Genomic DNA, 20,483 nt, shown 5'->3' on the forward strand with positions numbered 1-20,483 from the left:
GGGCGGGGCGGGGGCGGGGCTGATACACAGGCTCTGATTGGCTGTCCGGATAGCCCCGCCCCACTGGCGCCTCTGAGGCCGCTGTGCGTCACGTAGCTGGCGGGTCTCTCATTCATTTGAGCTCCGTGCGGTCGCTCAGTCCTCGCTGGACCTTTAGGGAACCCCAGGTCTGGGTCGGGCACTGGGCCAAGCACTGTGAGGGATGCAGAGGTCGTTCTCGTGTCTGTCCCAAACGCTTCGGCCCCTAACCCCGGCTCTTAACCGCAGTCTCTTCCTTGTGGTCCTCACCTCACTTAGAACTCCCAAGGGCGTTTGATTTGCCCTGACCTTTCTCTGTCAGGCTTCTCCAGCTCTCACTGACTCTGCGTTTCCTCGGCTCTCTTCTTCCACTGTTCCCCTTTCAGTGTTACAGTTCTCTTCCCACCTCATCTTGTCTGTCTGCCCCCGCTTCCCCACCCCACCCCCATTCTCACTCCTTCAAGGTGATGTCTTCCTTGCCTCCTCCCTCCCCTTCTTCCCTTTCCACTTGACAATAATCTCCAAGCCCTAGGATTTTACCGCCTTGTCCATCTCTCCGACCTTTCCTCTCTCCATTCTCTACCCCTACCTCCTTCCAAGTCATTTCTAACTGGATGACAACTGTCCATTTCCAGGTCATCCTGCACTCTACCACTCAGTCATCCTGTGTGTTTTTCTAGGTCCCAGAGCCTAAGCGAAATCCACTGTGTGAAAACTACTATTTCAGCTTAACCCAGGTGGGAGTTTCCGAAGTTGACTTGTATAACAATGCTGTTTTTTGACTTCCTGGACAGAGCATGGTAGCAATTTGTCAGAGACATTTAGAGTGACACTTGCCTAGGGTGTTACTCCCAATGCCAAGGTGCTTTGCTTCTAAGAAAGTCAAGAGGTGAGATGGTTTGGAAAACGAGGATGATGGATTTCTATCTTCAACATGTTAGTTTTTATCTGATCAATATCCAACGAACATAACAGTAATTTGGAAGCTTAAGTTGGGGTCACAGAGCCCTCTTGAATCTGATGGAAGCTATAAATCCGTTCCCAAGGAAAATGCACATACATCTCTACACAGATAAATTTGTACACAAATTCATGGAGTTCACAGAACCCTGAAGTGCATTCTTGGAACTCATGAATTTCAGGTTGAAAACTCTTACTCTGGTAGATGGTTCCTGATAAGGAAGTGACACTTGGCACTTTAATAATTTCTTTATAAACTGGCAACTTGCTCCTTGTGATATAGGATCATCATTCCTGCCCAAAGTTTTGGCAGCTAACTAGGTCAGTTAGTTTCTTGAAGTATGAGTTAAGAAACAATTATTATTATGCTTAAAATTATTGATTATTAATTGTGTATTGTAATGCTTCTCCTTAGACCACTGCCAAAAGCATCATTTTGGCAGTTTGTTTAAAAATTGTATTTCCAGGCCCCACTTCTCAGAGCATCTGATCAGAGAAGGCAAGAAATCTGGCTTAACGTGCCCTCTTTATGAGTCTCATGTGTAGCCACATCTCAGAAACCCTGGTTTAGAATGGTGGTCACTACACTTTTTAGATCAAGCAGTCTTCACCAGTAAAACTATTTTGAGGTTAGAGAGCCACTAGTTGTATATGTATTTATTAATAAGTAACATACATGTATTATTTTGCCTACATATTCTACATAATAAAACATGTGAATATAACAGTTAAGAAAGACAGATATAAGGATGAAGAAGTAATATTTCAAAATATTTATTTTACTTATTGAATAAAGTTCCCTTTTAAAATGAGGTTTTATAGGCCTCAATATGTGAGCAAATCTTGGTTTAATACTCTAGTTACACAGTTATTTTTTTCAGGTCTGGTTCTAACTTTAGTTTTTTTTTCCCCCAGCACTTAGTGTTAATGGTTTTCATAAACGAAATAAAGAAACATTACAAACCTTCTAAATAGAAAAAGTACATCATTGGCAGAACATATTCATTTTTCAATGCCATCTGCTAATTAAGCAATTTTTGATGAAATGTGGCTACTAAGCAACTCCATAAAGTACCTGGTAGGATACTGTATGATGTTACGCATCACTGAAAATTATCTTCATGTTCTGGATAGGGTTTCAACCACAGAGCCTCAATTTTACTGAATGCCAGGATCTCGATGTCATCAAGAGTCTCTGTAACATCAATCTATCTTTTGTTGATGCCAGGAAAAGAACTCCTGCCTTCAGGTACAGATCTGGAAAGCTTCTGAACTGTATAGATGATTTTTTTGTGGGTTTTTTCAATTTTATTGAAATATAGTTGATTTACAATGTTGTGTTAACTTCTGCTGTACGGCAAAGTGATTGATATACATACACATGCATTCTTTCTCATATTCTTTTCCATTCTGGTTTATCACAGGATGTCGGACATAGTTCCTTGTGCTGTAACAGTAGGACTTTGTTTATCCATCCAGTATATACTGGTTGGCATCTGCTTATCCCAGACTCCCAATCCATCCCTCCCCAACCTTCCCCCACTTGGCAGCCACAAGTTTGTTCTCTATATCTGGAAGTCTGTTTCTGTTTCATAGATGTATTGATTTGTGCTGTATTTTAGATTCCACATGTTAGTGATATCATGAGGTATTTGTTCTCTTTCTGACTTAGTTTGCTTATATGATGCATAGATGATTCTTTATCCCATTAACTGACCAGGGGCCCTTTAAAGATTGGAGGGTTCTATCTGGTTAACAATTTTAGAGAGATTGACCAAGAGGCCTCAGACTCTCTCAAACATTCTACCATCCAGAACTCTCCTTCTTTGGTCTTTTAGATGCCTCACTTTAACCCTCGTTACCGACTTCCACGTTGCACATGGTCACTTCTGACCCCGATTGGCCTCCTTCAGTTCAGGTTGCTTGATCCCTCGCTGCGCTGATGACCCTCGGGCTTTGGACAGCCAGTTCCTGCCCTGTTGAATCTGTGACATTTCACTCTTCTTGATGGCCAGGGTTCTTGAAAACCCACCATCATGGAGCAGTGGGAGGCCCATCTGTCCCTGCTGTCAGATGTGAGGGAGGCTGGACCACTGCCCAAGCCGAGCTTCTGTCTGCACTGGGGTTTTCAGATTGAACTTTCCTCTCTCTAACGGAAGCTTCCAGGAGCATGTGGTGACTCTTGAAGGGCTTGAGATCAATAAAAGAAGCAAGCATTTCTTCCTCTGGGGAGCCAGCAAGATGGGTGAGTCATCTGTCACTGCTAATTAGAATGAGGGGTCTGAACGTCAGGGAACACATGGAGAGAAAAGGGTTGGGATGAACCAGACACTGGGGTTTAAAAGAAAACACACAAAAAGCTACTTTCCAGAGTGCAGTCTATTCATGATGTGGTGTTAGGAGAACACAGAGAAAATTAATTGGCAGCGGTAGTCTATTTTAGGAAGACTTGGAGGGCCATTGAAGAGAGATTCAGGCTGCCCATGGAGAGGTGCAAAAGAAGCAGCACAGAGCACAACCTCATCTTGGAAGAAGCGTGGTCACCAAGAATCAGGCATAGAATGTCTTCATTAAAGCTTGCAGGATTTTACCCACGGCCCCTTCTTGCCTCTTATGCTGCTATGGACCCTCCAAACCAGGAGCTGGAAGCATGTATTTCATTTGGCCAGCACAAGTTTTGAAATTCTCATTTTGAATACAAATGCCTTTTACATTCTTTTTTACTCTAAGTGGCATCATTTGGAGCTGATGAAGCAATGATGTGGGTCCCCCCGAGGTCCCTGGAGCATCCTGTCCATCACCAGATGCTACCCATCTCTGTGTCGTCATACACTCCTGAGCTTTTAAGATCATGTCTCCTTGGTTCAGCATGTCTGAGAGGAAAAGAAACAAGAAATCCTTTAATTTTGCTTCCTGAAAACCAATGAACTATACCAAACTGTCTAAAAATAGATTCCTGAATTCTAACACACAGACTCATGAGATGGTAGGGAAAAAGCTCTGCTAAAATATGGTTTATATATGTAACATCAGGAGAGAGTAGCTTGTTGTTGTTCACTCGTGCCCAACTCCTCGAGACCCTATGGACTGCAGCACGCCAGGTTCTTCTATCCTCTGCTATTTCCTGGAGTTTGCTCAAATTCATGTCCATTGAGTTGGCGATGCTAAGCATCTAAACAACTCATCCTCTGTTGTCCCCTTCTCCTTTTGCCTACAATCTTTCCCAGCATCAGGGTCTTTTCAATGAGTCGGCTCTTCGCATCAGGTGGCCAAAGTATTGGAGCTTCAGCTTCAGTGTCAGTCCTTCCAATGAACATTCAGGGTTGATTCCCTTTAGGATTGAGATGATTAAAAGAATATTCCCTTTTCTTTGACTGCACTTGTGGCTTGGATTTAATAAGGCATAAAAGACCAAAAATAGGGTGAGAGCTCTAGAGTAGGACTTGTCAAGAATAGGTTAGAATCACCAGAGAGAAATGGGAGAGTAGCTTAACAAAACCTGATTTTCAGATTTGAAGTGAACCAATGAAGACTGTTAAGTAAAGATGTTCTATCAAAAATTTTACTCTATTGATAAAGTAAGAAATGTTCACTGAATAAATTCTTACAGGATTTATCATCTATGTATCTTGTAAATCATTGCTATTCAAGTAGAATCTGAGCAGAGAACAGAAACTTGGTACATTTATTTTCTGTTCAATAGGGTGAAAAAAAGAAATATTTTGTAATAAGGAAAATAGAATATGTAAGGAAAAAGACATGTCTTTTTATAAGACAGACTTTTCAAATGTAATTTGTTTCTGATTAATTTTTAAATGAAGCTGCTTACAAGAATATAAACAGTCATATTTTGTTACTTATAAAAGAATGCTTATTACAACAACAAAAAGATAGCTATCATTCTCAATTTAGCTACATATTAAATAATTTTCATTTAGATATTACATTCATAATATTCACAATTCATAAGCTACCAAAGGTTTATTATCAATAGACTTTCTCCAAATTGTGTTGCTCAGCAACTTATGTGGAGAAAGAAAAGATGAATAAAACCGATAAGAAGCAGTAAAATTCGAGTTCTTTATGATATTTTAGCTCTTTATAACAAATTTTGATGCAGTATTATGTGAAAGTCTTACAACTCAAAGTTGATATTGGAATGTACTTATGTTTTGTGAGCAATCAGGGGCCATCTTTATCTAAGAGCTAAGACAAGATCAGGGAGAGAATGATTTTCAATAAATGAACTGAGTTCAGGTAAAGGCAATCTTTCTTCAAACTAATGGGAGTTTGTGTCTATATATATACATAGGACCTTGTTGTTTATCCATTCTGTATATACTAGTTTGCATCTGCTCATCCCAAACTCCTTGTTGATCCCTCCCCTACCCCCTTTCCACTTTGGTAACCATAAATGTTTATGTCTGTGTGTCTATTTCTGTTTTGTAAATAAGTTAATTTGTATCATTTTATATTCCACAATGTATTTACTCTTTTAATTCAACTTTCTAGAATGAATTTCCTAATTTGAATGTTTTCCTTTAGGTTTATTTGTTGCATATATTTTTCTTATTCAAGTTCATTAAACTGTATGAAGTCAATGTTTTTCTTAAGTTTCTATTAGAGAAATATTTATAATTGGAAAAGGGGGCTAGTAACACTTTACATAAGAATGTAAGTATTATCAGTGGTCCACAGCAAAGAATAGGGGAGAGATGCTTGTGGTACTTATGGGGGTGGGGAGATGAGAAGTCCTCCAAGCCATTTCTTGGTACCGTTCCAAGACCCAAGAAATTGCAAGTGAAAAATGAGATAACATACACAACAGTGACATTTAGACCACAGGAACTGGTTGTGAAACCTACTGGCAGGTACTGGAATAAAGTCTTAGAAAATTGCTCAAATAGAATTGTTTGGTGTCAGTAACCCTTCATCTGGAGTCTGATGATGACATTTGGATTGTTTGCCAAAAAACTATGAGGCTGTTGATGCCTTTCCCCTGTATGTTAAAGAGGCCAAGTCAATGGAAATGCAAAATTAGCACAAGGCTGGAGGTGGGACGGGGTCCCTATTTTTTTTTTTTTTCCATCAGTCTTTGCTAATTGTTGGCAAGTTTTGTTGATGTTTTGAGAGATGAATTTCATTTGACTTTTGATACTAACCTCTTTGGGTACTAAAATATAAACCTCAAAGAAAAGAAAGCCATCTTTGAATCTGTACCCCCAAAGAAGAGAGTTTAGGGAGCCTCAGCTTGTCCTTTTCTCTGTCCTTTGTTCCTTCTCCTCTCATCAGCACCATGCCAAGGATGCCTGTAGAGTATTTAGCCTTCACTCTGGGCTAAACAGCCTGGATGGGGTACTTTCCTTCTAGCTTCTGATTAGGATTTCCCAGGACTAACAAGAGCAAGCTGGTATACTGATTCCCAGATGGGAATTTGGCAATGTTTATAATGACCTGGAATTGGAGATACTGCTCCGTCTGCGAGGCCCTTGGAGGAGAGTTCTGGAGGGCTGGAAATGCGAGGCTCTCCACTTAAGCACACCCACCTGCTCTCACCTTCTATTTGCCTTCATTTAACTTTCCCTAACGGAGAAGGCAGTGGCACCCCACTCCAGTATTCTTGCCTGGAAAATCCCATGGACGGAGGAGCCTGGTAGGCTGCAGTCAATGGGGTCGCTAAGAGTTGGACACGACTGAGCGACTTCACTTTCACTTTTCACTTTCACGCATTGGAGAAGGAAATGGCAACCCACTCCAGTGTTCTTGCCTGGAGAATCCCAGGGACGGTGGAGCCTGGTGGGCTGCCGTCTAAGGGGTCACACAGAGTCGGACACGACTGAAGTGACTTAGCAGCAGCAACTTTCCCTAAGCCCTATCTCTGGGGCTTCCCAGGTGGCTCAGTGGTAATGAATCTGCCTGCCAATGCAGGAGATGCAGGTTCGATCCCTGGGTCAGGAAGATCCCCTGGAGGAGGAAATAGCAACCCACTCCAGTATTCTTGCCTGGGGAATCTTATTGATAGGGCAAGCCTGGCAGGCTACAGTCCATGATGTCGCAAAAGAGTTGGAGATGACTGGACAACTAAATCACAAGCCCTATCTGAACCCACTGTGAGCAATCAAGATGATGGCTGAGGGTGGTTTTCAGAGCAAGAAGGCAGGTTCCTTTTGATGGAGGACGGATTACCAATATGCTAGGAGGAAGTTCCAGCACAGATAAGGTCTGTTGGAAGGATGTCCTGGTACAGATTGCTCAATACTTCCAAAGGGCAGGAATCATCTGGCTCCATGTTTCAGATTACCTGGTATGTTGTATAGCTGGTCATTCTATGTATAGGCGAGACATACCTCTGCCCAGAGATCCACACCTTACCATTCCAATTACATTTCTGTTGGTCCACAAGCCCCTAGTCTCACAAGGGGCTTTTTTTTTTTTTCTTTTTAGCTGCTACGTTCCTAAAATCAGTCTGTGCCAAGCATTGGAGGAAACCTGACTTTGTTCTATGAGGTTGCCATCTTATATAATTCATATATAAATTACATATTTCTATAGCTGGTCTTATAAGGTGTAGAGGAGATGAAGGAGAGAACCCAGTGTGTATTTAGGGGAATGTGGTGATGTGTGAGCTCAGTTGCTCAGTTGTGCCTGACTCTTTGTGACCCCGTGGACTTGAGCCCGCCAGACTCCTCTGTCCATGGGATTTTCCAGCAAAGAATCCTGGAGTGGGTTGCCATTTCCTCCTCCAGGTGATCTTCCCAAGCCAGGGACTGCACTCTTGTCTCTTGTGTCTCCTGCATTGACAGGCAGATTCTTTACCACTAAGCCACCTGGGAAGCCAGATGGTGATACAGATGATACACTAGCATTCTCTAGGCTCTCCCTTGGCAATGTGGAGGGTTGGGGTGTTAGGCAGCTCCATAGCTCGAGTCAACTCCCCTCTGGAAGTGCCCTGTCAAAGACTGGACAAGAAGCACGACGTCAGTGACACTGTTTCAGTTTTAAGATTCTGATTTTAAATTCTGAGATTCCAACAAGGGGCTTCTTGAACTTCCGGGGTCACAGACCTCTGTGGGAATGATAAAAACTATGTACCCTATTATCCCCCAGATGCACACACTTTCAGACCGCTGTAGGCCCCTCAGGGGGCCAGCAGCCCGGGAGCAGGATCTCTGCCGGCCTTTTGGACCGGGCACCGGCGACCCGAGCCACTGTGCTGCTCGGCATCTGGTGCGGCTCGGCGTCAGGCGCGGGCGGGGGCGTGCCGGGGGCGTGCCCGGAGGCGGGACCAAGGCGGTGATGGCCACGCCCCTCGGCCGTGCGAGAGGCCGAGCTTGCTGCATTGCAGCCGCCGCGGCGCCGCTCGGCTCCTCACTCCCAACAATGGCGGCTCCGAGCCCCAGCGGCGGCGGCGGCGGCGGTGGCTCCGGGGGCGGCAGCGGCACCCCGGGCCCCGCGGGGTCCCCGGCGCCCGGCCACCCGGCCGTCAGCAGCATGCAGGGTAAGGAAGGCGGCGGCGCCGAGACCCCGGCCCCCCCCGGCTCGGCCGTCCGCGTCGTCGCGGCCTGTCTCCGCGCCGCGGACGCCCCCGGACCCGGCTGAGGAAGCGGCCGTGCCGCCCGCGCCGGCCAGCCTCCCTCCTCCCCTGCCTTCCAGGGCTCGGCCTGGCTCCCGGCGGCGGGCCGCGGCCTCCGCCCGCGCCCGCGCGGCCCGGGGCTCCCCCCGGCGCCGGCCGCCGGGCCCACCTAGAGTCCGACCCGCCCCCGCGGCCGCCCCGCCGCGGCCCCGCTTACCTGGCGCGCCCCGCCCGCCTTTCCGGGAACGCGCGGCCGGGCGGCGGCTGGAGGCGCCCGGGCCTGGCCTGCGGTCCCGGCCGCTGAGGGCGGCGGCGGCGTCCGGGCCCCGCGCCCCTCTGCGGCGCCCCGGCCCTCTCCCCGCCGCCGTGGGGCCCGCGCAGGGCCATCTTGGTCCCGCGGGCGCCGCCGAGACCGGCCGCCGCGCTGACCTCTGCGCTTCGCGCGGGCCCTCTGGACCCTCGGTTTGCAAACTTTTGCAGGGTTTCCGCGCGCCGGGCGGGGCGCGGGGTGACTCCGGCCTGTGCCACCTGTGAAGGTAACGAGACAGTCTTTTGCCCGGGAGCGGCGATTTGTTTCTGGCCGGGGGTTTCTGTGCTAGCGTTGCATGCGGACCAAATAAATAAATAAAACCGGGAATTGGGTTTAAAGGGAGAGATCCGGGACCTCGAAAGGCGGGGGTCAAGAGTGGGTCTGCGTGGGGCTGCACACCTGGACGTGCCCTCCTGATGAGTGACTTGCCCTACCGGGAACGCCTGTGCGCTCTCTGTAGCTCTCGACTGGCGGTGTTGTTAAAAAATACTAGGCCCCAGCCCATCAGGGACCGTTTCCTTGAGTTTACTGGGGAATTTTGAGCAGTCACATTATTTTCGAAAACAGGGAATCTCAGAAATTTCCTGACAACTTTCGCAAACTCCTTGCCTTCTTCAATAGCTAACAGAATCAGTGGGGGTACCCTTCATGGTCAGTGTGGCCATGGTTACTCTTTGATGAACATTTATCTAAAGGGCTTTGAGATCTGTCTTACGCGTGTGTCTAGTTAGGTTTGACATTTATTGAGTCTTTCGGGTTTATGCGAGTGTGATTCAGGAAGCAAGAGTTGGGGATTTTTGTCATTTTTACCTCCCTGTCCCCCTCCTCTTGGGATATACATAAGGAACAGAGAGGACACTTTCTGTGCAGGCCCTCAGATGATTAATTGGAATTGAATTAGTTCCTGGATGCCACTGTGTTGCACAGTATACAGATAAATACAGGATGCATTTCCTGATCTTTCCATTGGGCAGTCTAGTTGGTGGTGGTGAAATGAAACAGTAAAATGACAACTTAAGATTGTATTGCATATCCAAAATGAGTGACTCGTAGAGCTTATAAGTATGCAAGTTTTGGGGGTTTGAGAGTAGGGAGGCTGATAGTTTGAAAAAGCTGTAGACATTTATTTTCCAAAAAATATTAATTGAGCATCTGTTTAGTGCCAGGCATAGTGCTCTATCTCATAGTGCTTTTTATAGGAAAGAGTGAATCAGAAAGCCTTATTCTTGATGGAGCTTATTCTTCAGGTAGGATTGGGGAGGGAAGACAGTGTGCAGATAAATAAAAACTGCTAATTGAGAAAAGTGTAATGAAAGTAACAGGCTGGGGTAGAATTTGATAGGGGAGGGGGGAGTCTGCTTTGATAAGGTGGTCTCAGAGAAGCTGTCTGGTAAGATTACTCTTGTGATAAAGAAGAGGGTTCTAGGCAAAGGGAACCATACATGTGAAGATTCCAAAAAGTGGAAAAGAGCCTGGAGTATTCTAGGAACTCAGAGAAAAGCGTCATGGTTAGGGGTTACTCTGATGCTCTCCATTCTCCTCCTCCCAACCCCTGGGTTTTGATATCCAGTCAGCTGACCTTTCTAATACCCAGTTTTGTTGTTGTTTAGTCACTCAGTCGTATCTGACTCTTTGCAACCCCATAAACTGTAGCCGGCCAGGCTTCTCTGTCCATGGGGTTTCCCAGGTAAGATCCTGGAGTGGGTTGCCATCTTCCTTCTCCAGGGGATCTTCCCCACCCAGGGATTGAACCCAAGTCTCCTGCAATGCAGGCAGATTCTTTACTGCTGAGCCACTGGGGAAGCCCCTAGTAAGCAGAACCCAGTTTAAAAGGGAGAGGGAGGACTTCAAGACTTCTCTTTGAGCTCCTAATGAATTTTCTTTAGTCAGTGCTGTGTGTAGCCTTGATTGATTCAGGAACCTGTTATATCTTCTTGAACTGATCTCGATTACTCAGAATGAAGAGAAGCACTTGAAGCTCTCGGGATGTTCTCTCGTACAACCCAGGTTACAAACCATGGGCTTAAGCAGCTGGATAGGATTTTCTTTTGTCTTGTGATGTTAGAGCCTCACCTCCCCTCCTTCACCTACCAGATCTTTGGCTTTAGGTCAAACTTGTGATCCTTGGTTGTTTGGTAAATGCCACTCCTTCCCCCACCCCACCTCCGAACATGGTCAGTTGCCACCCCAAAGTACTGTTTCTCTGGAGTTGTTAATGACCGTGCTCATTCGAGTAGTGGGGTTCAGTTGAGGGGCCACGTAGAATACACATCATTTAACAGTATTGTGGTCGATCTGTGTGATGAGCATTGTGCTGGACACTGGATCACTCTTCACACTTTTTCATGGTCTGAGGTTTGTGACCCGGGAGTGGTCTCAGTTGAGAATTATTGTTTTTTAATATAATGCTTGAGTTAAGCCAGAGCTCTGGAGTCCTGGATTTGAATCTCTTCATCAGGATTTACGAATTCTGTGATCTTGGGCAAGATGCTTAACTTTCCAAGTGTCAGTTTCTCCATTGGAAAGTAGGAATACAGCTTACTTTACAGGAACTTCTAGAATGCAGATACAGCGTGGGCCTGACATACAATTAAGTATGTGATCAATACATATTAGCCATCATCATTGTTAATAGCAACAATGCTCTTACTTATTATAGTCTAATTAATTGTCTCTTTCATTATTAGCAGATGAGTCCCAAACTCCTCATCATGGAGTTTCTTTAGCTTCGTTATCATTGGGTTCTACCCTTTTCTGTGAACTGTTTATTTCCATTTTTCATTATTGAGCATTTCTGTTCAGAATGTTCTTGATGAGTAGTCTTCCTGAGTTCAGGTAACTGCTCTGCCATGTGCAAGCTCTGTGACCTTGGCAAAATTACTGACCTTTTCTGAACTCATCTGTTTCTCATTTGTTAAAGTAGGGATAATACTTACAGGCCTGTTGTGAGAATCACATTATTAGATTAATGCTTATGAAAGTGCTTTGAAAATTATAAAATCTCTACACGTATATAAAGGGCCTTCCCAGGTAGTGGTAAAGAACCCATCTGCCAGTGCAGGAGGCTAAGAGACACAGGTTTGATCCCTGGGGCGGGAAGATTCCCTGGAAAAGGGCACAACCCACTCCAGTCTTCTTGCCTGGAGAATCCCATGGACGGAGGAGGCTGGCGGGCCGGAGGGTCATAAAGAGTTGGACATGATTGAAGCGGCTTAACATGCACGCACACGTACGTGTGTAAGGATTGCTATTAAACATGGTTTGTTCAATACTTTAGTTAGTAGGCCCTTAAAATTAATAGATTTTAAAAAACGAGAAGTTAAATTTATTATGGGAAACTTAAAGCAGGGAAAAAATAAAACATCTTAAACTTTACTTGGGTAGCTGAGAAATGTCAGTTTTTAAAAAATGATTAGAATAGTTAGAATCTGTAAATGTGTGTGAAAAACAGAGGCATCTGGAAAGTACTTGTCACAGGAAATGGTTATAAATTATATGTTGTAGGTGCCTCTGATTCAGTTAATGTGCTTATCTAGGCAGTTTTTCTTTTTTTGAGTCTCTAATGTATAACATGTATAATACATGTATAACATGTATGTTTATATAACAGTAAGCTTACAGACTAGCCCATTCCTTACCCATTTATCCTCAGCTGAACATTTTACAAATGTCAATTTAAGTAAAAAGATGATAATTGATTGTTAAAAAAAAAAAAAGTAAAAAAGATTGTAAAAAAAAAGTAAAAAGATTGATTCTGCTTTTAAAAAATATACAAAATAATGCACAGCGTAGCAACCACAGTTAATAATATTGTATCACATATTTGAAAGTTGCTAACAGAATAGATCTTAAAAGTTCTCATTACAGGAAAGTTCTTTATGTACAATGATGATTGTTAATTTGACTTACTGTGTGGTGATCATTTCTCAATATCGACACAGTACAAACATCGAATCAAGTATACTTGAAACTAATAGAACGTTATGTCAGTTACACCTCGTTAAAAATTTTATAGAAAGAAAACACAAACACACACACAAAACTTACAAGCATAACGAAACATATCTGTTGAGGAAAAGTGAAAATTTGAATCGGTATGCTTTTTTCTCCCAGTAATATTTGTATATACAAAATTAGTATGAAATGCCCTAATTGTGATTCTATTTGACTCTCTTTCTGTCTGTACCATTTACCAGAGGGGTGTGCCTTAATCCTAATTAAAAAAAAAAACAACTGAATGGTACACAGGGATAAGGTTCCAAACCTTGGAGTGGCTTGCTTTTCCTAGTGTGTTGGAACACACTTTCTGTCACCATTTGTTTGACATGACCTGAAAAGTAAAATTCAGCTCAGGAAATTGGTGCCCCCTTAAAGCATGTGATGTGTTTCTCTATATTCCTTAAAAAGGAGAGTAACCCTAGTATTAAATTTAAGAAAGTAGAAAAACATAATGCTTTCAAGATACTTATTTTCTCATGTTTTCCTTAATGTCCCTTATCAGAGTGTGTGTTGACACTTGTTTAAAGTGGTGTATGAGAACCCTGTATTTTGAGTCATGTTTCTTTTTTTGTAAATTTCTCTTTTCCTATTCTATTTCTGTTAACCTGATTTGAGAAGTTTGGATTGACTTGGGCCCGTAGAGTTTTTCTTATTTTAGGGGTCTGGAAATCAGATCAACTCTATTGCACATAATTCAGATGGACCTCTATCACTTGGAGATCTGAAAAGCCCACGTGATACAATCTGAGGAAGTATAATTCAGATTTAAAGTCTGGAAGGGAAACTAATAGTTATCACAGCTCTTTTTTCACTGTCTTTGCTTAACTTGATGCTCATAAGCTCTCTTTAAGGGTAGGTGGGCATGGTCCCCTTTCTTAGGTAAGGGAATAAACATTTAAACTGAGGGATTTGCCCTGGTGAAAGTGGGTTTTAATCCACCTGGTGACAGGTAGCCTTTGCTTTTCTTTCCTCGGCTTCCTAGCACGAGGCAAGCTGGTATTTCAGCGCTTAGTTACAAAACCAGAGTCAGTTAGGTAGTCACCAGCCACAGCGAGGAAAGGAGGTGGGCATACGGGACTGACAAGATCCTCAATGTTAATCGTGAGTGAGTAGTTCTGGATGATGCAGGTAACCTGGAGTTACTCCATTAAGGTGGGTCCCTTTGCGGTTTGAGAAAGGTGAAGTCAGGAAAACTCAAGGAAGTAACCCAGCAGGAAGTCTGTGGAACTCTGTCTAAGTACAGTGAAAATACAAGGTCTGGATAGGCTTAGATAGGTGCTTAGATGTTAGAGCCGCCATGGTGTACTGTGAGTGACTTTACAATTGAAGGCATGCGCCAGAATTCCGAAGTTGGAGTTGCAAGGTGACCCACTGCTGGCGTCTTCAGCTGTGTAGGAGGCGGGTATGGGCACTTGGTCTGTGGCCTGACCCAGGAAGCAGGCAGCTGTGGTTTTATGTCAGGTTGGCTTCGTACTGTAGTCATCATCCCTTTTCAGCATTTCTAGAATCCAGGGTGTCCGGAAACCATAAGGTGCTACTGAGGAGGTGGGCAACTACTGAGACCCCTGCCCTGCCCGCCCCCTCCCCTCATTATACCCTCGCCCAGACGAAGAGAAGGGGGATGGTTGCTGTGCTCCACGAGGGCCATTCCACAAGCAGCTTTACATGTGGACACGCTGTTTCAAATTCTGAGATCTCTTGATGTTATTGTTAATCTTATATATAAATGAGGAAACGGGCTCAAGTGAGATGACTCGTTAGAGTTTCAGTTGGAACTAGAACCTAGGCCTGACATTCTTCATTTTGTTTTCTACTTTCTCAAATGCCGTTATGCCTTTGGTTTTAATATACACTTACACACATCCTAAACAGCCTTTTAACGTGTTGCAGACAAGCTTGCTTTATCTGGTAAGTACAGTAAATTGTAGGTTTCCAGTTATGGCCAGTTAAGAGTTCTCAGGATTGGGGCTAGAGGGTGAGAATGAGGGGAACATGCAGGAGAAGCCTGGTGAGTAAAAGGAGAAGAAACCCCCCCCCCCCCCACCTTTATTTCTTTTGTTGGCTTGCTAGCACCCTGCCCTGTGTATCTCTGTATTTCATTCTTGGGTTTCTGAGATTTGGTGAAAAGAAATTTGGTTGGGGCCAGATAAAATGAAAAGGACTCAAATTTGAAGCAGGAGATCAAGTAAAATTAAGGCCCTGGGTACAGACACAAAGTTAAAGAGTGCAGCACCTGAGATTAGAAAATTTAACCTGTTACTAGCAGTGGATTCAGCTGCTACCTACTACTCTCGGCGATGCAGGGCTCAGAGCATATGCATGGAAAGACAGAATTTAGACGTAATTTGTGAGACCTCAAAAACTGAGCATATGTGAATGAATATTAATGGACTAATTACAACAATCTCAAATTTGCTTTTTATGAAGTTGAGGATATTGGAGGTTTTCCTTCCCATTTCTTTCTCACCATCTTTCTTTTATTGTACAAGGTTGGTGGTGGCTCCCTTGACCCTGCCCTGCCCATTGAACATCATAAGCTTTTTCTCATCTGTACTTTTCTCTGACCTTGGTGGGTTCTTCTCCATGTTTATATAATCTCTCCCTATATAGTTTCTCTCTCTACATATGTGTGTGTATGTGTTGTATATGTATATGTATAGTCTTAGAGGTCTAGAAAGATTTAGCTAATAACTTTTTATCTGACTTCATCGCTAAGATGACATGGAATTTCAAGGAAAAGGCAAGTCGTTCTGTTCCAGTTTCTTTAGCCTGTGCTTGCCCACGAACCCCAGGTCAGTTAGCAGATCTTTTCTGAATGAGGAATGTAGATATGAGAGGGATGTGGGTATGAGTCCTTAGAATCTGTTCACCTGGTCACTTCATCCATAACTACGTTAGTCTGTAGTTTTACTTCGAGAATGCTACCCCCTCTGTTTTTAACTACATGCATGGATTCTGTACTGATTACAGAACTTCCAAGTTTTGAGAACTTATTAGCATTTAAAGGGCTTAACTTCTAATGTGTTCGGGGAGTAATTGGTGACATTTCTAATGTTCCCAGTTACATATGCTTTAAATTTTTACCTATTTATTATACTTTTATCCTGTAATTTATTTTTAATACTACCATACAGATCCTTCTCATTCTTCTTCACATACTTTCAGATTTATTTTATTTCACATCCTACTTTCAGATTTATTTTTCCTGCTCCTTTCCCCATTCATATTGCTGTTCAGTTCACCTCTTCTCTCCCCTTTTATTTTTGCTACCTAGTAGCAACTACTGACTGTATTTAGAGCTAAGGAGAATAGTAACTATCAGATTGTATCAGATTGTTTCAGTGTTTTACCAGCTCCTCTGCAGTCTGCAGGTGCATTTCCCCCTCCCTCTTCCAGTGGCAGGAGTGGGAGATGGGCCTCTGAGCTCCTCGGTGTTCCTTTTCCGCAGTTGCTTCCAGAATGCACACTGCCAGCTCCCATTCCTCCTGACTTGTGCCTGGTGGGACGCTGGCTGTCTTTTAGTTGCTTAGGTTCATAAGACCCACAGGATCCTTCCCCCTACAGGATGTGGGGTCTTTCTGGACTAGGGATCAAACCTATGTCTTCTTCATTGGCAGGCCGTTTCCTATCCACTGCGCTATCAGGGAAGTCCTATAACTTAAAATCCTAAGAATTTTGATAGCTGGATGGGAGAGATAATCCTTTTTTGTCCTGGCTCTTTTTCCTACAAGTTTTGATTGAATTTGTATAAATACACTTGAGCAATACTCATTCTAAATTTGACTTCTCCATTTTGTTCCCCAAAGCAATAAAAAACAGAGGTATAGGTAGACCACTTAGAAAACTGGAAATTCACCCAATAGACTTTGAGGGCAAATGAATACATACTCATTTGTATTTTGGAAAGCTTTTGTTTTGAACAGCTTATTTGACTGGGTGCATTTTACAAAATTACATCTATGTAAATGTATGTGTAAGGTATAACCGGACCTAATTGAATTTGGAAATATGTTGATGTATCTAAGGAGAATTCACAGGTTTTCTTCCTGTAACTCCTGTAGTCCTACTTATCATTTCTAGGGACATGGTCTTTTTTCAGGCCTACTTTAGAGAATTTCAGCACCTCTTTAGTAGTTCACTGTCTTATCATTTTGAAGTTAGCTCATTGGCAGAATGGTGCTATGCGTGTTTAGCTTTTACAGTTTATTAACTACCAAAGCTTTTGAATCTGGGTAGTAATCAAATAGTTTAAGTCTGTAATTTGAATTAATAAAATGTGATTTGTTCTGAACTTGTAGATTGAAAAAAATCGATGAATCTGCCTTTAAAGTTACTATTTACTTCTAAGGGCTAATAGCTATTCTTTTTATTGAATAGATGTGAAAAGTAAGGGTAAAGACAATGTAACTCTTATAATTTGAACTTGGTTTCAGTTCCATATAATTATAAAAGTACATCTACATCAGAAAGAGCTGAGTTTTTAAAGAAAGCACATGTGTTATAGTTATCTCTGTGATGGTGGAGGTTATGTGCTTTGAACTGTTTGAATGTAATATAAAAATGCAATGTCATGTTCTAATTTTGGTTTGTTTGATTTACAGTAAATGAACTGGAACTTATCTCTTTTACTTTAGGCTTTCAGATAAACTTCTCTGAAAAGGCACAAAGTAAGCTACATGTTTTATGATATTATGCTGCTTACTGTTTTCATATCCATCTTGGTATTGGGAGTGTGTCCACTATTGTTTCAACTAACCAACCATAGCAGTCTTACTTTGAAAGAGCTTCCATTTTTCATTAGTCTCCCAAATTAAAAAAAAAAAAAAAATCTGTGTTATATTCGTGACTGTAAATTGTTCTTGCTTTCACTTGCAGTTGACCTAGGAGAAACATGTAGGTATTCAAATGTATATAAGTATAGAAAGAGATATATAGATATAGACATAGACAGATATACTAGATTTAGAAAGATATATGTTCATAGTATATAGTTGTATAGAAAGATGTACAGAGATACTTGGACTTAGCCAATTTAAATCACAAGTTGAAGAAAGTTCACTTTTACGATTGGAGTGCAAAAAAGTATATAGTATAACTGTACTCTGAGACTTCATGCTTTAAAGTTGACTTATTTTAAAGCATGCATTTAATGAATTTTAAATTTTTTTCTTTAAAAACAAAGCTTTTTTTCTTTCTCCTTTCCACTCCCCTCAAAATAGACCAGGGTTGTATATTAGAGCACCAGTCTTCATAGACTACAGAATAGGTTTTCTATAGGAAAGCAAAATTTCTAAAGCTAAAATGAATACATTTTAAAGTTAAATGTCATTTGTATAAAATGCAATATAAAAAAGTCCCAATTCAAGAAGACTGTTCTTTAGTTACCACAAATATATCCCAAAATACAGTGTGTTCATTTTCTGCTTGTTGTTTCATAGAGTGGAGAAGAATAACAGTTGTGCTTTTTTTACTTTCTGGCTATTCCATTTGCCAGGATATCAGTTCCCTGAGCACGGATTGAACCCAGGACCTGGCAGTGAAAGTGTGGAGTCCTTAACCATTGGGCAGCTAGGGAACTCCATGACAACTTTTTTATATACACCATTCTCTTTCCTCCAGCTTTATGAGATGTAATTGATATATGTCACTGTGTGAGTTTACAGTCTGATGCACTTACATATTATGAAATGATTACCACAGTAGGGTTAGTTAACACCTCCATCACCTCACATAACTAAGAGTGAGAACCTTTAAGATTTACTGTCTCAACAGCTTTCAAGTATATAATACAGTGTTGTTAGCTATAGTCACCATGCTGTACATTTTAGATCCTCTGATATATATCTTTTTAAGTTAGTTCAAATGAAATAGTTTAAGCTGGAGAAAACATTTCAGCTGTTTTAAAACTTTCTGATGGAAGTGAATGAGTGAAAGTCGCTCAGTCACGTCCAAATCTTTGTGACCCCGTGGACCATACAGTCCATGGAATTCTCCAGGCCAGAATACTGGAACGGGTAGCCTTTCTCTTCTCCAGGGGATCTTCCCAACCCAGGGATTGAACCCAGGTCTCCCGAATTGCAGGCATGTTCTTTACTAGCTGAGTCACAAGAGATACCCAAGAATACTGGAGCGGGTAGCCTATCCCTTCTTCAGTGGATCTTCCTGACTCAGGAACTGAACCGGGTTTTCCTGCATTGCTGGGGGATTCTTTACCAACTGAGCTACAAGGGAAGTCAATGGAAGCAACATGCTTAACTTCCGTTGGTTGAACATTATGACTTCCTTGGAAAAGTAGTTAACAAAAATTTATCTCTTGAATGGTTTACCTGTGATATAAATCTATAAGGAGTAATAATAGAGTATGCTAGACCCTAGGATAAAAAGTTTTTAATTGGTCCATATTGTCATCCTTGTCTTAACTTAAACTAAAAATAGTGCATGATTTCCTGCTTATAGGGAACCTACACATATGATACATACCTCCATGTAATGAAGTTACAGCTTCTAATTTATACTGTGTTTTAAATGTATATGTAACATTTACTGTGACAGTTTTTAGCTTTCATTTATACTTTAACATAAAACATTGTTCTGATATTTAATGTAATTTTTAAGTTTTTATTTATGTATGGACATAAAATCTATTTGAGAAAAATGTTGCCATTTAAAAAATTTAGAATTGCATTTACACTGTTGCTTTTTTCTCTTAGTCCTCTTGTGGACTATAGAGAATAGTCCACAGTATGAGAAATGTTGATTGTATTAAGTTTAAATTGTGTATACAGTGACTATAAAGCTCTTTATTAAGTAAGACGCCTTCAGACTGCCTAAACGGTGCGGTGCTATCTCTTGCCATTTGCTCTGGAAACACCAGGTTTTAGGTGCTGCACACTTTACTGCAGCGACAGAACCTATCTGGGAAGTGTGTACATGCCCACCTTTGGTTGCCTTCACCACTTCTGCACACTGACTTTGCTCTCCCTTTTTATTTCTCATCTCTGTTTGGGAGGTCTCCTTTCAGTTTCCGGCTTTTGGAATTCCCTGGGGGCTCAGTGGTAAAGAACCCACCTTGCCGTGCAGGAGCCGTAGGAGACTCAGGTTCTACCCCTGGTCAGGAAGATCCCCTGGAGAAGGAAATGGCAACCCACTCCAGTGTTCTCGCCTGGAGAATCCCTTGGACATAGGAGCCTGGTGGGCTACAGTCCTTGGGGTCACAGAGAGTCGGATACGACTGAAATGACTTTAGCATGCACGCATGCAGTCTTGTGCATTCATTCACAGAGCACATGTTGGACACTGAGGTTCCATCCAGTGATGGAGATTACTGGGGCAGAAGTGAATAGAACAGGCCCCCGTCCCTGCAGGCTCTTCTTAGTGCAGTGGCGCTGCTGAGCACTGGGCGCCTCTGCTCCCACTGTTCTCTCAGGAGAGAGAACCAGCATGCGGGCTGCTGTGGGGTCCCTTGGTGGCTGCCTTCCTGGTTGGAGACCACGGCTCAGAGGTCCTGCAGTGGCCTGTCCTGCCGTGGCGTCAGGCAGAGCCATCTGTGCGGGCTGGGGCCTCAGAGGATGTCTCTCGAGGGAGGGTGGGAGCTGGGATCGTGGTGCGGAGGCCAGCTCTAAG

The 20,483-nt window shown here is 42.9% G+C and overlaps 1 protein-coding gene across 3 annotated transcripts in view; it reads left to right on the forward strand.

The window, feature by feature from the left end:
- The first annotated feature begins 8,299 nt into the window (after positions 1–8,299).
- The window catches only part of MAP2K4 (mitogen-activated protein kinase kinase 4), a 78,988-nt gene continuing 66,804 nt past the window's right edge, over positions 8,300–20,483 (forward strand). The window contains exons 1-2 of one of the 3 annotated variants that reach the window (XM_043903878.1): positions 8,302–8,476; positions 17,495–17,527. In XM_043903878.1, the coding sequence (XP_043759813.1) occupies positions 8,359–8,476; positions 17,495–17,527 (151 nt within the window). In that variant the 5' untranslated portion in view covers positions 8,302–8,358. Of the gene's footprint in view, positions 8,477–17,494; positions 17,528–20,483 lie in introns of all 3 variants that reach the window. The other 2 variants (XM_043903876.1, XM_043903877.1) reach the window with 2 other exon arrangements.

This window comes from Cervus elaphus, chromosome 5 (assembly GCF_910594005.1).
Source record: "Cervus elaphus chromosome 5, mCerEla1.1, whole genome shotgun sequence".
Taxonomy (NCBI): domain Eukaryota; kingdom Metazoa; phylum Chordata; class Mammalia; order Artiodactyla; family Cervidae; genus Cervus; species Cervus elaphus.